We start from the raw sequence: 16,105 nt of genomic DNA, 5'->3' as shown, positions 1-16,105 counted from the left end.
CAATATAATTGTCTCAGAAATAGTTGTGATTGACAATATAATTGTCTCTTTCAGTCAAACATGAAAAGATTTGAGTTATTACTGTTTCAAACAAAGTATTGAATGAATCCCAGGATACATCTTTCAGTTATATATCACAGTTATATAACCCAGATAATGTAATAACACAGGTACACAGCCTATGAAGTAAACCAAGCATCTTTGTCATCATAAAACATTGAATTTTTTTCTCGTCAACAGTCATAACTCTTAGGACCTTCGCTAATGTTAACAATAAATTGTGGTTGAACAAAGAAATGGCGATAATGTAAAAAATTGCAATTAGACAAAGCTACTCTACTCTAGCCCAAACTGCACAGAGTTGTAAACGAAGAAGAACTATAGACTGCTGCTAGTGAGTGGATCATGGCAGAGTCAGGAGGAAAACGTTAAGCTGTTATGTATTGTGTCATTAGATCTGTAAGCTGCTGTTGTACTGTGTTCATGTGTTGGGTGGCTCTCTGCTATGGTGCGTTTGGGGGGCTTTTAATGCTGGACTGGTTAGCCACCCCTTGACTAGCGCTGTAACAGTTCCAATTATTTGCTGTACAATTAAATGTCTCAGAAATAATCGCAATTAACAATATAATTGTCTCTTTCAGTGTCAACCCTTGTGTTGTCCTCCCGGTTCAAAACTGAAAAAGAACACTTATTTAGTCGCTTTTTTAAGTGCTTTTTAAATTACTTTTTCCCCACTTTTTTCCCCACTACCACCAATATATACACCACTTACAACAACTTATTACCACTAGTTTTAAACTTATGTTTTGGAATTCAGGGTCAATAAACCTCATGTATATGAAATTATACCTGATTTTGGTAGCCTGGTAAAACCCTGACGAACTTCCGGCAAATTTGAGATTAGCTCTGCAAGTCAGTCTGGCCAAGAGCCCATTCAAGCCCATTTTTTCCAAATCGAGGCACCAATCACAACCATTGAGGCGGGCTGTTTTGTTTACATTCAACATAACACAGGACTTTAAAGCCAGGGAGTGGAGTTCGCTTCCCAGGCAAAACCGAAGACTTTCACTCAGGAAATGCATGTTCCTTAGGAGTATTTTAATCCAAAACACAATCTTTTTCCTAAACGTAACTAGTCGTTTTGGTGCCTAATCTTAACTTTCGTTGCAGCAAAACACTTATATTTTGTGGACTAAATTTAACCGTAATATCCGCTGAAACGTGCAGCAGCTTCCGGTGCATTAAACCGGGCTCGAAGTCACCCATTTTCAGCTAAACACATCTACTAACTGCCGCTGATACGACCGAGCTGTGACAGAGATCCGTAGCCCGTGTCGCGAAGCTATGTAGCGGCTTAAACACCTAGAAACTGCTGCTCGGCGTCATGGAGCTCGTAGCCAGCCGGCGGCACGTGACCAGCCGGTGATCTCCTAATTTCGTAGGATGTCATACGTTTTGGTGTGCGTACATTTTCGTACGATATCATACGGACCAGTTCGGGAGAATGCCTTGAGCTGTCATATTATATAGTATGTACTGTAGATCACAAAAGGAAAATGAGCACACAGCTGACATTTCTATTTTGTGTGAGAAGACACAAAATGACAGAAAATGAATTGAATGAACAGCTAAAGCTATAGTTTCTGTCTTATCTCCCACAGTGAAGCGTCTCCACACCCCTCCAGCCAGAGAGGTGGACCCCCCAAAAGCAACACCTGCCCCGGGTCCTCTCGCCAACCCTCAGCCCCAACCCACCTCCAACATCCGGGAAATCATCAAAATGTATAACAGCCGACCCCAACCAGAACCCAAACCCTTTGAGCCTGTCAGGTCAGTTTCAGCGCTGCTCCCTACGAGGTCTTTACACACTTCCCCAAAAGTTTCTTCTGATCTTACATCCTGCTGTTTCCTGCTTGCAACAGGGTTCCCATGGGGTCTTAAAGGAACACGTTGACTTATTGGGACTAGCTTATTCACAGTAAACCCCAGAGTTAGATAAGTCCTTACTGACCCTTCTCATCTCCTTGCGTGTTGTAACTCTGTCTGACGCCCCAAGCACTAGCTTAGCCTAGCACAGATCTTGGAGGTAACCGGTTCCAACTAGCCTACTGCTCTTAAAAAGTCTAAAATTCTGAACTTTAAATTTAAGGCCTTGAAATCATTTAATCAGGTCTAAAAAAGGTTTTACCCTCGTTCATTTCCAGAAACGCTGGCCGCAGAAAGAAAATGTATGGAGTCGTAGCCTACAAAACGAAGCCTTTGCTCTGTAACAAAACCAGCAGAACTCTGCCCTCAGAACGTTGGTTCGGTGTGTTGTAGTTCTTTCTGGGGGATATTGGTGTTGGTACGTACTACAAATCCCGTGAAAAATGCAATACCTGCCCGCGAAATATGTCTGCGTCTCCTCAGAGTTTGTTAAAGTTTGGCTAGGCCTACGTGTGGAAAATGGGAAAGTGTTCTTTTAACGTGACATGGCTAGATCACAGCAATTTTCGCTGTTGGTTACAAGCGGGACCCAGCTCCAGGTACGAGGCTTACTTCAAACGTTGTAAAAAAAATATTCAATTAGGGACTCTGGGTGTGAAGGCACTGGAGTCACACGCCAGAACAGAGAAACACAAGCTAGCCGCAAAATGCCTTCATCAGACTCGGCCAATTAGACAGTTTTGTAGGTCTTAAATTTCAATCTTTATGGTCTTAAAATGTCTTAAAAAGGTCTTAAATTTGACTTACTAAAACCTGCAAGAACCCTGTTGCAAGGGCGTAGGTTTTGTTTTTTAACATTGGGGGGGAAACATTTTTTTTGACAGACCCCAGAAAATTAACTTAATTTAATTTAATTTCCTGCATTTTCGTGAATTTTTGTGCAACAATTTATGGTGCAAATGTCTTTATGTAAAGGAAATTATTATTCTCCTGTATTGTTCAAAACTTTCTGCATATTCAAAACATCACATGGGTTTCTGTTTTTTTTAGGAATCATTTCAATCTCAGCAACAAATCTGTTGGAGAATGAGACCGAGTTAAAGCCAGAAGCTCCAAAGTTTCTACGTAAAAGACATGAAATGACAAGAAATCACATCTTTATTTTTCACGCTCCTGTTGTGTTTCTTTAACCCCCCCAATGTAGCACAAGTAGACACCGTTCTTGTTTTCCGTACATGTTTTGAGCCTCAACGTTTTTTTAAGCCATGGACCCTTTAACTGAGAGTGACGACTCGGGGCCCCCCTACTATGTGTGCATAAAATTGAGTTGCATATAAAACTGGGCCTGCAATAACGTGTGGGGGGCCTAAAGCCTTTATACACACCTTTTTTATTAAAATAATAATTGTTGGCATGATAGTATAAATCATGTTTTAATGTTAAACATACATGTGGCACAGGGAATCCCTATAGGATTAAAGCTTGATTTATACTTCTATACCTGTATCTACACCATTGCTACGTACGTAGATACGTGGAGACACAAACCTACACCGGACCCTACACCGTAGCCTGATGTCACCTCTCGAGAAATGTAACTACACGTCGCGGCGACGCACGTCACTCGGCTGTGGCTTGGTAGCGTTGCATTTCCCCCGGCTCATTTCCTGGTTCTCCTTCTCCATAAACAACATGAAATCAAGGAGATTTCTCCTGCTCCAGATTTCCCACCGTGATCAGAAAGAACAGGGGAGACTCTTTGTTTCTCTAACTATGACTCTAGAGTCACTACTCACTCTGAAGATAATCACCTTCACTCTCTCACTTTCTCCTTCGCTCTATCACACACTCCCCACACACAGACAGACGCCGGCTCGACGCACAAGTATAAACTTCAGGCCACTGACGTAGGCTACGGCGAAAGATCTGCGTGGAGCCTCCGCACAACCATAAATTTAAGCTTAACTGTATCTGTGGATTAGTCTGGCTATCAGCAGACCAAGCTTAATCTTTTAGATTGAACATTAGTCTGGGGAGTCTGCTCTGTATTTTCTACTGCACAAGAGGTGTGATCTGATAGTTCAAATGACTCTGTACGCAATTGGATTGTCCTTCAACCAATCAGACCAACGATCCAGGTGACGCAGCAGCAACAGCGGCATCAACAGGTTGCTGCACTTCAGTGGCCGCCATGTTGAATGTAAACAAGAAGCTGCTTGGTCGCTTCTCTATCGTCATCGTGTTAAACCCGGCAATAGCGTGCCAGCTGGATAAGCCAGTTTGTGATTGGTCCCCACAGATTTGTAATGGAAGCAGGATAGATAAACATACAGGTTTCCAGCCTGAGCTGCAGGCCAAATTGCCGGCAGATTGGGCTGGGTCTACTGTGGCTGGCTACCTTAGTAACTACCTATAGGCCAGTAAGCCCATCATCAGTGGTGTTGAAGATCCCCCGTTGAAGATCTCTGCCCTAGGCCTTTCCTTTCCATGGATGTCTAGGGTTGTACATAAAATAAATGTATTTTCCCCTCATACTATGGCGCCACAGACTACCAGGATCCCACAACGGCCTCAATCACTAGAAATAATAACTTCTACTATGTGTTTGTGTATGTGTTTGTGATTTGCTGTTTTCATCCTCTTCACAGACCTCCTGCACGGCATTTCATAAAGAAGAATGACCCCAAAGAGGAAGCTCTAGCCAAACTCAAAAACATGGCACCAGTGCCACAACAAAAGGTCAGGATGGTCTGGAAAAGTCTAACTGCAACAGCAAATAAGAAATACCTTTACATTTCTATTCAATTCAATAAAATTCAACTGAATGGTATTATCATTGACACAATGTACAGGCACACGTGCAACGAAACGTAGATCTTCCAACAAACAGTGCGGGCGGTGGGCACATACACAGTAGATTAAAATAAAATAGACAATAGTATTAACATTGTCAACATTATCTACAGACTCAGGATACAGGACAGCAGATGAGACCAAAAACGTGGACAATGTCATTATATTATAAATATAAAATGTTGTAAATGTATAGTAAATGGAAGTATACACATGTGCCAATGGCATTGTAAACATGGCAGAGAATCCTTAAAGTGCAGTAACAGGTGGAGGAAGGAGCAGAGGAGAGGGGGGGTTGTATGCGGGGGTTTTAGAGAAATGTAAAGGTATTTTTTTAGTTAGGTTTATTATTCTGTCTCATATTGAGTATCTCTGTCTGGAATATGCCGTGTGCCACATCTTCCACTTCTTACTGCTTGCAAAGGAGTGGGTGCCGCCGCCAGTCGTGCCTAAGAGGGCCCCATCCCCTCCTAGGGCCCCCTCCCCACGGCCCTCTCCTCCCTCCACCAGGGGGCCCCGCGTCATCTCCAGCAACATGAAGCAGAAACAGCGCTCCCTGGAGGACCTGTTCGGCTCGCAGCGCTCCCAGCACCCTCCGCCTGCTCCTCCCGAGTCCCCGCCGCCTTCTCCACACCCAGCACCCTTCCTTCAGAACATCCCCGACCCGCCTCCCATGGCCGCCCCGTCTCTCAGTGGGTGTTGCTCTCATTATGTTCTCTTTAGACCTTTATGTCTATGTGCAGGGTGCGATTTGTGAAAAAATGCAGAGACGGGGGCATGTTTTTTGATCATGCACAACAAAACCAGAATTAGATCCCCCTTCCAATACCATGGATATAGAGCCACTCGGCCAGCCATGCCAAAACACTTAAATATGCTCTTCAGTATTCCATGGAAAATAATAAAAAAAAACAACAATATACTTTCACCCAGGAAATGCTCGTTTGCTCCTCGGGAGTGTTTAAATTAGGGCTGTCAGCATTAACGCGTTAATCACGATGCGATTAAGGGTCGAGCATAATACGTTATATTTTTTTTTGTCGTATTAATCGCATGCCGCCATTTATTAATTTATTTTCACTTCACTCGGCTTTGCGTCGTGCCTAACAGGATACTATTTTGCATTCAAAGTTGTTGTTAAATTCAAATGTGTGACTAGATTAAATATATAATAACAAATACTTGGACTTGGTGCAGTAATGACAGATTCACACATTTTTTTCATTCACACATCGTTTACAGTAAATAAATAAGTTTGTTGTATAACAAATACAAATCTTAAAATCAAGTTCATAAAGTAACTGTCTTTGCATTCATTTGATTCCCAATCAAGATCCACTGGTAAGAATGGCTTTTCCATTGTTAATATGTACTTAAAAACAGTTCTGAAATGCAAAATAATAGAATTTTAATCATGTGATAAAACATGTGATTAATCGCGATTAACTATAGAAATTCAACGATTAAGAAAATGTAATTGTTTGACAGCCCTAGTTTTAATTCAAACTACGGTCTTTTTCCTAAACTTTACTAGTCGTTTTGGTGCCTAAACATAACTGTTGTCGCTGCATGACTCTTACTTTTTCTGGCTAAACTCCACTACCACGGCCCCTGAAAGGACCGTCATGTGGCGGTGCCTGTAGCCGGCTCTCAGTCACCTATTGGCGGCTAAACAACTGCCGGTGTTAGCCGGCGTCACGGAGCTCTGTAGCGGCTTAATCGACTAGCAACTGCTGCTCAGATTTGATCGTTCTATGGAACTATGTGTTCACATTACAGCGCTTTACTTAGTTTAAAATACTTCTATTTTAGGTATATAATATATGGTCTATTGGTGAAGTAGCATTTATCACTTTGAGGGGGGGATACATTTTGTCTCCACCGGGGATAAAAATAATTCAGAGACAGGGATATGTAGACCAGAAAGGGGGAAATCCCACGCATCCCCCCGGCAAATCACACCCTGTATATGTAGACTAAAAGGCCTCTTATGTGATGTATTTTAGCTGACTAACTAGCATTCAAACCAATGTTATCTAATGTGAGGAGCTTCATGTCGGTCAGTGAACTTCATCTGCTGTTTATTAACTGTAGATATGATGTCAGATGTGGAGGGCATTCACTCCCAGCTCCACCGCTTCTCTGCTGGAGTTTACTTCTCTTACTCCAACATGCCGGGGAAACTGTTCCTGCGAAAAGAAGTAAGACACACGCACACACGCACGCACGCACGCACGCACACACACACACAGGGCTGAACTGTTAATCAGAATTTATTGAAATTGCAAATGGACTACTGCAATATCCAAAATCTCAGGCAAAAATATGTGTTGGATTAGCACTCTGAATAGGCCAATAAAGGCAGTATGGTGGTGGTGCAGAGATGTCCCAGCCTACAAATCAAATTCAACAAAAACCACATTTTTGGTACAGATCACCACACAAAATCATACCGTGATCATTCTAATATATTTTAATTACGGCTGTCAAACGATTATTTTTTTTAATCGCGATTAATCGCATATTTTATCACATGATTAAAATTCTATTATTTTGCATTTCAGAACTGTTTTTAAGTACATATTAACAATGGAAAGCCATTCTTACCAGTGGATCTTGATTGGGAATCAAATGAATGCAAAGAAAGTTACTTTATGAACTTTACTTTAAGATTTGTAATTGTTATACAACAAACTTATTATTTATTTACTGTAAACAAAAGATGTGTGAATGAAAAAAATGTGTGAATCTGTCATTATTGCACCAAGTCCAAGTACCTAATTAAAAAACTAAAAATCCCTATCCTTACTAGAGTCAATATAGTGTTTAGTAACTCCTAAATAATGTTGATTACTCACTGAGGTCCAGTGATCACCGGTTAATGAGACAGCGTTTGCAGCACCTTGCAGCAGTTCCAGTGTGGCTGCTTTCTCCGTGTCATACAGGCTGTGTGTGGGGCTGCTGTCCCCCTCGACAGCAATGAGACGGGTCAGAACATGCCAACCGCAGTATGTCTTTAAGACCCGAGTCCTCTACGATGCTGACAGGTCTGCAGTTAGTTGCCACCCGTTTCGCAAAGAGCTGTAGTCATTTAAAATGTTTAATTTAAAAACTTTCTCCATCATGCCTGCAGCCTGCAGCAGTAGGAAGTATGGCAGCTTGATGATAAGTAAATGTGCGGCAAAGGGTCAAAATAGTAGCCTGTTAGGCACGACGTGAAGTGTAAAATGTAGCTCAACCCTTAATCGCATCGCGATTAACGCGTTAATGCTGACAGCCCTAATTTTAATGTCCCACCCTCAGTGGTCCCCTAATACTGTATCTGAAGTCTCTTTTATATAGGCCTTAGTGGTCCCCCTAATACTGTATCTGAAGTCTCTTTTATATAGACCTTAGTGGTCCCCTAATACTGTATCTGAAGTCTCTTTTATATAGGCCTTAGTGGTCCCCTAATACTGTATCTGAAGTCTCTTTTATATAGACCTTAGTGGTCCCCTAATACTGTATCTGAAGTCTCTTTTATATAGACCTTAGTGGTCCCCTAATACTGTATCTGAAGTCTCTTTTATATAGACCTTAGTGGTCCCCTAATACTGTATCTGAAGTCTCTTTTATATAGACCTTAGTGGTCCCCTAATACTGTATCTGAAGTCTCTTTTATATAGGCCTTAGTGGTCCCCTAATACTGTATCTGAAGTCTCTTTCCCTAAATTCAGCCTTGGTGCAGAATTACAGCCACTAGAGCCAGTCCCACAATGAGCTTTCCTTAGGATGTGCCATTTCTGTGTCTGTAGCTTTAAATGCTATTGAGGAGGAGAGAGGGGGGGGCAAGGTGGAGGGTGGGGGTGTGGCCTTGACCAACTGCCATGCTTTGCTCGTTTGCAAGCCATGATGTCTCTCTCTCATGGGGGGGCCAAATTCTCTGCGCGGGCAAAGCAGAGAAAGGGGAGGTAACCTTTCCCCTTATGACCTCATAAAGAGAAGATTCCAGATCGGCCCATCTGAGCTTTCATTTTCTCAAAGGCAGAGCAGGATACCCAGGGCTCGGTTTACACCTATCACCATTTCTAGCCACTGGGGGACCATAGGCAGGCTGGGGGAACTCATATTAATGTTAAAAAAACCTCATAAAGTGAAATGTTCATGCCATGGGACCTTTAAGGACACAGAATGGGCGGAGCATTATGTATTTAAGAGCATTGTTGTAATCATTGTTTCGAAAAATACTCTTGACGAAGGTCCAGAGGGACCGAAGCGTTAGTTTCTTCAATAAATGGTGATGCAGGAGCCAGAGCAGAGTGCAGGATCAAAACATATTTTAATGGAAATGAGAATAATGATGCAAAAATGATCATTCCGGGCGCCTGGGTAGCTCACCTGGTAGAGCGCGCAACCCTATACAGAGGTTTACTCCTCGACGCAGCGGCATTCCCTCCCTCTCTCTCTCCCCTTTCATGTCTTCCGCTGTCCTATAAATAAAGGCCTAAAACGCCCCAAAAATATTGCCTCCAATATCTTGAATTATATCGCGATGACAATATCAGTCAAAATAATCAACAAACAAACAGGCATCACATCACCAACTGGAATGGAGCGTACAGTAACTTGCAAAGCTTCTTTTTTCCAGTGTAACACATTTCTTCTGATTTCATTTTGTAGTAACGAGTAACTAAGATACTTAAGGGAAATGTAGTGGAGTAAAAGTAAAAGTTTCCAGAAATATAAATAACGAAGTTAAGTACAGATACGTGAAAAATCTAACGAAATATTTGTACTTCGTTACATTACAACACTTCACACGTGTGCTTAAGATTTACACAGTATCTTTCACTACACAGGGGATTTGAACTGGAAATCTTCTGGTTAAATGCCCCTGTCTCTACCCTCAAGTATCATGTGTTTGTGTGCAGGTGTTTTACCCCCGAGAGATGTTCAACCGGCCCTACCTTCTCAATCTGTTATGTGAACAGGTTAGTGGGTTTACAGGTGTCATCATGTGTAACCTGATGTACTGGAGTTTATTTGTTTACAGTAACCTTCTGATTATTGGTCATTATCTGCCTTGTACAACATAGGCAGTAGACATCAAACTCTTGACATCGTCAGTGTGTGATGTGTGTTTTAGATTATGAGGGACACCTACTCTGACAGCTGTGTGAGGATCAGCAGAGAGGAGAGGAGGAAGATGAAGGACCTGCTGGGTGAGAGTTGTGACCCATCATCATAATTCTGGTTGCTTCAGTTGTTGCGGTGTTGATTAAAATGTCACAAACTAAAGTCATTCAGCGGTTGGTATAAATACTTAAAGCCTCTGAACACCCACACAGGTGTTTCCAGTTATTCTGGCTGATAAGACTCTGTTCAGGTTGATGGATAACACCACCACCATCATCAAAAGGGCCCTGCAGCGTCTCTACTTCCTGAGACTGCTCAAGAGAAACAACCTAAGGGAGACGCTGCTGGTGGCTTTTTATTGCTCTGTCATAGAGAGCATATTGACGTACTGCATCACAGTGTGGTATGCAAGCTGCACTGTGACACAGAAAAAATCACTGCAAAGGGTCATCCGGTCTGCAGAAAAGATCATTGGCTGCTCGCTGCCCACACTTGACAGCATCGCCTCATCCCGCTACCTCAGTAGAGCAAAAAACATAATCAAGGACTCCTCTCACCCAGGCCACAAACACTTTCAGTTACTCCCCTCAGGAAGGTGTTACAGGTCTGTCAGAACCTGCACATCCAGGTTCAGAGACAGCTTTTTCTACACAGCCATCACAACTCTAAACATTCAATTACAGAAATAGCACTTCATCATGTGATCATGCATCATTGCCTTTTTTGCATTGCATTTGCACTTTTCCAGTACTGTGATCTTTAACAAAAAAAAAGGTTTTTTTGGTGTGAGAGTACGGCATGAGTAAGTGTATGAATGTATACTAGTATGCACTAGAAGCACCTGTCCCATTATGTGTATGTGAGGGTACGGTTTGTGGAAGGGTATGGCATGTGCGTATGAATGTATACTTCTAGGCACCAGAAGGAGTAGCACTTAGATTTCGTTATGACAGTGTTTTCTAATGACAAATAAATGATTCTGATTCTGGTGGGCCGGAGCTTTGATGGGAACTTATTAGGTCACAAATTCTTAATACCAATAAGGATGATAAAGGTGTCATTTGTCCCGCCCTAACACGTACAGTAGACTCAGGAAGATGTCAATCACTCAGTCTAACCCCACCCACACAGTCCTGGAAAAGGTCCAATCAGACACCTGTGTGGGTGTTCAGGGCCTTTAATCACTGAATCACTGAATTACCATATCCTAAATATTTCCCAGTTCGATTACATTTTCAAATTGATTCGATATCCATTAGGTTAGGGGAATTTCAGTTACAATACCATTTTTGCTTGGACATAAAAGAGATTCTCAGAAAACTTGCTGTAGATTATACAAGCAAGAAGCAACGCTCAAATATTTCTTATATGTTAATTAATATTGACATTAAGAATTGACTCCCAAAAAGGGGGTCCATTCACCACATCCAAGGTAAAAAGGCATATTTTAAAAGATCGGGATTTTATTAATCGATATTAGATCATTCAAACAAAGGTCGATTTTAATTGGAGAATCAGTTATTTCTACTCAGCCCTACTTTCTGCATTAGTTTTCTGAACATTATCCCATTTTCCCATTTGTACTCTAGCACATTTCAATGTGGGAATGACTATAAGCACCATCCAGAACGACATCATGAAGAAGAGGATTGTCATTGCTGCTCGAGACAACTGGGAGAACTACTTCACCCGCCTGTTCCCTGTGAAGGTGAGCATGACAAAAAGAAATATGGCATTCACTCATTTTATAGTCTATATCGACGATGTTTCATTTAGGGAATTGTTCTGGTGCCGCCGAAATTCACCGGATGTACCTAATTTTTGGCCGGATGTCCATCACCTTCCACTTTCTTTCTTTTAAACGTACACATGTTCCACCAAAACAAGTTCCTTACTGAGACTATTTAGCAGCGGCACCGTTGCTCCGTCCGGCTTTTAGCACCGCCCATGACGATTGTGATTGGTTTAAAGAAATGCCAATAAACCAGAGCACGTTTTTCTCCCATCCTGGAATGCTGTGTGGACTAGCAAGACCCTCCTCCGCAGCGCTGGGGAGGAAGGTCTGGCAATGCCATAATTATTATTTATATACACATTAATTATAATATATAATTGTTTTATGACATTGCATGGCATTGCAGCCTTATTTGTTTGGCATATTTTAAACACAGAAGCAATTCAAAGTGATTTACAAAGGAAAGTAAAAGCATTAGAACAGTCAAAAGCAATAAACAATGAAAAACAGAGTGAAATCAATACAAAATTTATGAAAATGTATAAAAAAAATGTGATTTAAAGAATGTATGAAATGCAATAAAGGATATAAAAGTGCAGTAAAGGAAACCAATCAATGGCACAGGATAACTTTTTTCTCAGTCAGATGTGATAGTGGCTAGAGTTGTGGAGCATTTGAGATCATCAGGAAATTGGTTCCATCTGTGTGCAGGATGGTCGCTAAAAGCAGCTTCACCCTGTTTTGTTGTGCCTTGACGTTCTACCAGTTGATTGCTTCCTAAAGATCCCAGGGCCCTAATGGGTTTATATTCTTCAAGAAGATCAAAAACTATTTTTTGCCCAAGATTGTTGAGTGATTTATAAACTAATTAGCCTGGTTGACACCAGACCCTTCTCAGTTGTAACTGAGAGGGGGTCTGGGCAAGGTTCATTCACAGCCCATTTCCAAAGGGGCGTCACCAACGGACGCCGCTCAAATGCCTCTGGGCACAATTGGATAGTCCTTTAACCAATCAGACCAACGATCCGGGTGACGTAGCAGCTACGGCGGCGTCAACGGGTTGCTACGCTTCATGGCCGTCATGTTGAATGTAAACAAGAAGCTGCTTTCCATCGCTGCGCTGTCGTCATCGTGTAAAGCCCGCCTCAACGGTTGTGATTGGTGCCTCGATTTGAAAAAATTGGAAATGGGCTTGAATGGGCTCTTGGCCAGACTGACTTGCAGAGCAAAATCTCAAATTTGCCGGAAGTTCGTCAGAGTTTTCCCAGGCTATAAACTAATAATAATTTATAGATCCCCAGGGGGGAAAATTAAAAAAAATTTCACTCTGTTATTAGAACACACTACACACAGGCCTGAAATACACACACATGCTCAGGTCCTATACATGCACTAATGGAGAGATGTCAGAGTGAGGGGGCTGTGACTGCTGGACAGGCACCCCAAGCAGCCGGGGGCTTGGTGCCTTGCTCTTTATTTAGTTGAAGGGAATTTAATTACGTCCAGCTATTTACTTGCTCTAAGCATTGATAGAGTGAGTCTAAAGGACCATAGTCACTTGGTAAAAAAGCTACGTGCATCGTTAATTGTCTGCATAGCTGTGATTAGCAACATTATTGTCATGTATGATTTGACCTAGACAGAGCATGTACAGGTTTAATAATAGCAGCCCATGAGTGTTTTCCCTGTTTTCTTTTTGCCATCTACTGTACATCATGAGGTTAAAAATACATTTTTATGTTCTGGGAGATGGGTCAATCCTAAGAGGGATGGATAAGCACATAAGAAGCTGGGTCCAGACTAGTTTAATGATAGCCAGACAGATTATTTTAAGAGGATGGAAGAATGAAGGGGTGCCATCAATCCAGGAGTGGGCTGGTGAGAGGGCTAGGGTGGCGGCGTTTGAAAACATGTCATATAAACAGTTTGCAGATTGGATGTCTTTACTAGAAAATGGAGAAAGTAGCTGAACTTTCTGGAGGGCTCCTAAGAAGCTCTGTGCTGGGGAGAGACATGTATGATGGGCTTATGGTGTTGTCATTTATGTTTATTTGGTTTATTGTCTATTTTGTTACTATTATTATCACACAAAAAAAACTACACTACAACTACAAACTACACTTTTTATGCAGAAGGGGGAAAAAACTAAATGAAATTATTTTATCCGTTATGTAACTCATATACAATATGTGTTTCGTGGGCTCCTACAAATGTTTGTGAGAAGAGTTCCTTAGTGTGTAATTTCTAAATCAGAAGACTCATCTTCTCATCTGATTTATCTTAACAATGAACCTCACACTATGTGTATATAATGAACACAATTGCTAACAGGGTGGAAATTCTACTGTGCAGTGCTGCAGAATTATTAAGTGACAAGGTTATTTTATTGTGACAACATATGCAATATGTCCAGGGGCATACCAGCTGTCTCGTTTCAAGCGTTAAGGTCAGTTAGTTGTTGCCGGACCACAAACCACCTATGAATTTTAACAAGCATCTCCTCTGTGTATCTGTTGCAGTTGGACAGTGGGGATGCTCAGGTTTTGGGTGTGTCTTATCGTGGGATTCGTCTCCTGAAGATGGTCAGAGCATCAGGCATCAACACCAAACACCTCCGTCTGCTCAAAAGCTACAGGTAAACACGCAGCCTACATACACAAACACAGCTGGAACGGCATTCCCTTCTCGCTTTCATCCGTGGTTCCATGTAAACTGGTTCAAGTCTTATCTCCAAGACGGGAAGTTAGTTTTTATTTCTGTGTCATGCTGAATATTTGGCCCATCTTCAGGGGTAGGGCTAGAAAGGCAGTATGGGGTGGCGCCGCCCTTGCCCGCCCCCAATTGGGCTATAGTGCTAGTGACAAATGTGATTTCCATTGGATTAACGTATTTCACAGCCCTTGTCACATGACCAATTAGGGTTTCTATGATGACTATCCAAAATTCTGATATAATGGAACCAGCACTGGAATTGTTGCAGACTGAGCCCATAGAAAACTTGTATTGGATATACAACAATCAAGTTACTTCATAACCCTTCATTATTTTAGATTTTTAAAGCTTTTTTGAAACTCAACAGAGACGTACACTTTTTCAACTTATCATTAAGTTCATTCCATAATTTAACCCCCAAAACTGATACACATCTATATTTACATTAGTCCTCACTTTACTAGTTTCAAAGATAGAAAACTTCGTCTTCAATTATAATTACCTTCTCTTAATTAAAAAAAAATGAAAATGAATACAGACAGGAAGGCCATTGTTCACACATTCTGTTATTATCATTTTAGAATAAGTTGTCATGGTAATGACACTGTCACAGACACTGTCTGCTACTCGTTCTCTACTTTGTACTGCCTATCAGATATAGTCACTTTCAGCTCATGTTTCTTGCACGGAATGTTAACTCAAGTCTGCATGAATACAGTTTTGCAGAGTTGCTGTCCGTTGACCTGCAGGGTACAGACAGAGTGGAACTGGAGCTGAAGAGTGAACAGTTGGTGCTGCAGTCATCCAGAGCTCCGCAGATCACTGCCATGATTCGCATCTTCCTCCAGGAGCTCATCAGGGTAATTCTTCGCTCTTAAAGGAACACGCCGACTCATTGGGACCTTAGCTTATTCAGCGTATCCCCCAGAGTTAGATAAGTCTATACATACCCTTCTCATCTCAGTGCGGCAGAGTGATTAGCGCAACACCTGAAAAGCACCGTTGTTACTCTCTGCTCCTCACCACGGAGCTTCTCAGGTGCTGCGAGCAAATCTCTCCGCCCAAGTAGCAGAAGTAGCAGTGCTTCGCCTTCTGAGAATATAGTTCCCAGTATGTATACGGTTAGAAGATGGCTGTGTCTCATGTGACCTTGTTATTTGTTACACGCTGTGACTATACAAATCACAACATGTAAATAGGAACATGTTGGCGTTATTGTGTCACTTATTGGGAGCAGTAGGCTAGATGGAGCCGGTTACCTCCAGGATCTGTGCTAAGCTAGGCTAGCGGTGGGTGCGTCAGACAGAGTTACGACACGCACGGAGATGAGAAGGTTATGTATGGACTCTGGAGGATACGGGGAATAAGCTAAAGTCCCAATAAGTCGGCATGTTCCTTTAAATCATCATGTCATCATCTTTCTAGTTGATGCTTTTCTAGAATATTTTGGCCACGTGACATCATTTTAGTCCACATATCACCCTCATCCCTGCTTTCTAGGACTCAGGCTACGTGGTTGCCCTGAAGAGCTTTGTGACGGATGACAAAAGTCTTCTCAAATTCAGCAAGGGTGACATCATCAAACTGCAGCCAATGGAAGGACTTCAGCCAGGTGAGGTCATTACTTGGATGCTAGACATATGTTTATGGTATTTTTTAGTAGGCTTGGGCTGGTGTTTCCATTTTCAAACCTGTTTAATATCAAGCCAAACACTGGATCGGAACGGTATACTGGATTTTACCACTAGGTGTCACACTTGTCTC

General features: G+C 42.0%; 1 protein-coding gene across 1 annotated transcript in view; it reads left to right on the top strand.

Annotated features, from left to right (window-relative positions):
• The window catches only part of myo15b (myosin XVB), a 97,779-nt gene that overhangs the window by 59,089 nt on the left and 22,585 nt on the right, over nt 1-16,105 (top strand). Inside the window, exons 41-50 of the mRNA XM_078279998.1 lie at nt 1,662-1,830; nt 4,575-4,665; nt 5,204-5,471; nt 6,874-6,980; nt 9,690-9,749; nt 9,905-9,980; nt 11,484-11,602; nt 14,149-14,249; nt 15,045-15,201; nt 15,842-15,953. Coding sequence (XP_078136124.1) covers nt 1,662-1,830; nt 4,575-4,665; nt 5,204-5,471; nt 6,874-6,980; nt 9,690-9,749; nt 9,905-9,980; nt 11,484-11,602; nt 14,149-14,249; nt 15,045-15,201; nt 15,842-15,953 — 1,260 coding nt within the window. The remainder of the gene's footprint in view (nt 1-1,661; nt 1,831-4,574; nt 4,666-5,203; nt 5,472-6,873; nt 6,981-9,689; nt 9,750-9,904; nt 9,981-11,483; nt 11,603-14,148; nt 14,250-15,044; nt 15,202-15,841; nt 15,954-16,105) is intronic.

The sequence above is a fragment of the Sander vitreus genome, chromosome 21, assembly GCF_031162955.1.
Source record: "Sander vitreus isolate 19-12246 chromosome 21, sanVit1, whole genome shotgun sequence".
NCBI classification, from domain to species: Eukaryota; Metazoa; Chordata; class Actinopteri; order Perciformes; family Percidae; genus Sander; species Sander vitreus.
This window is presented reverse-complemented; position numbering and strand designations above follow the sequence as displayed.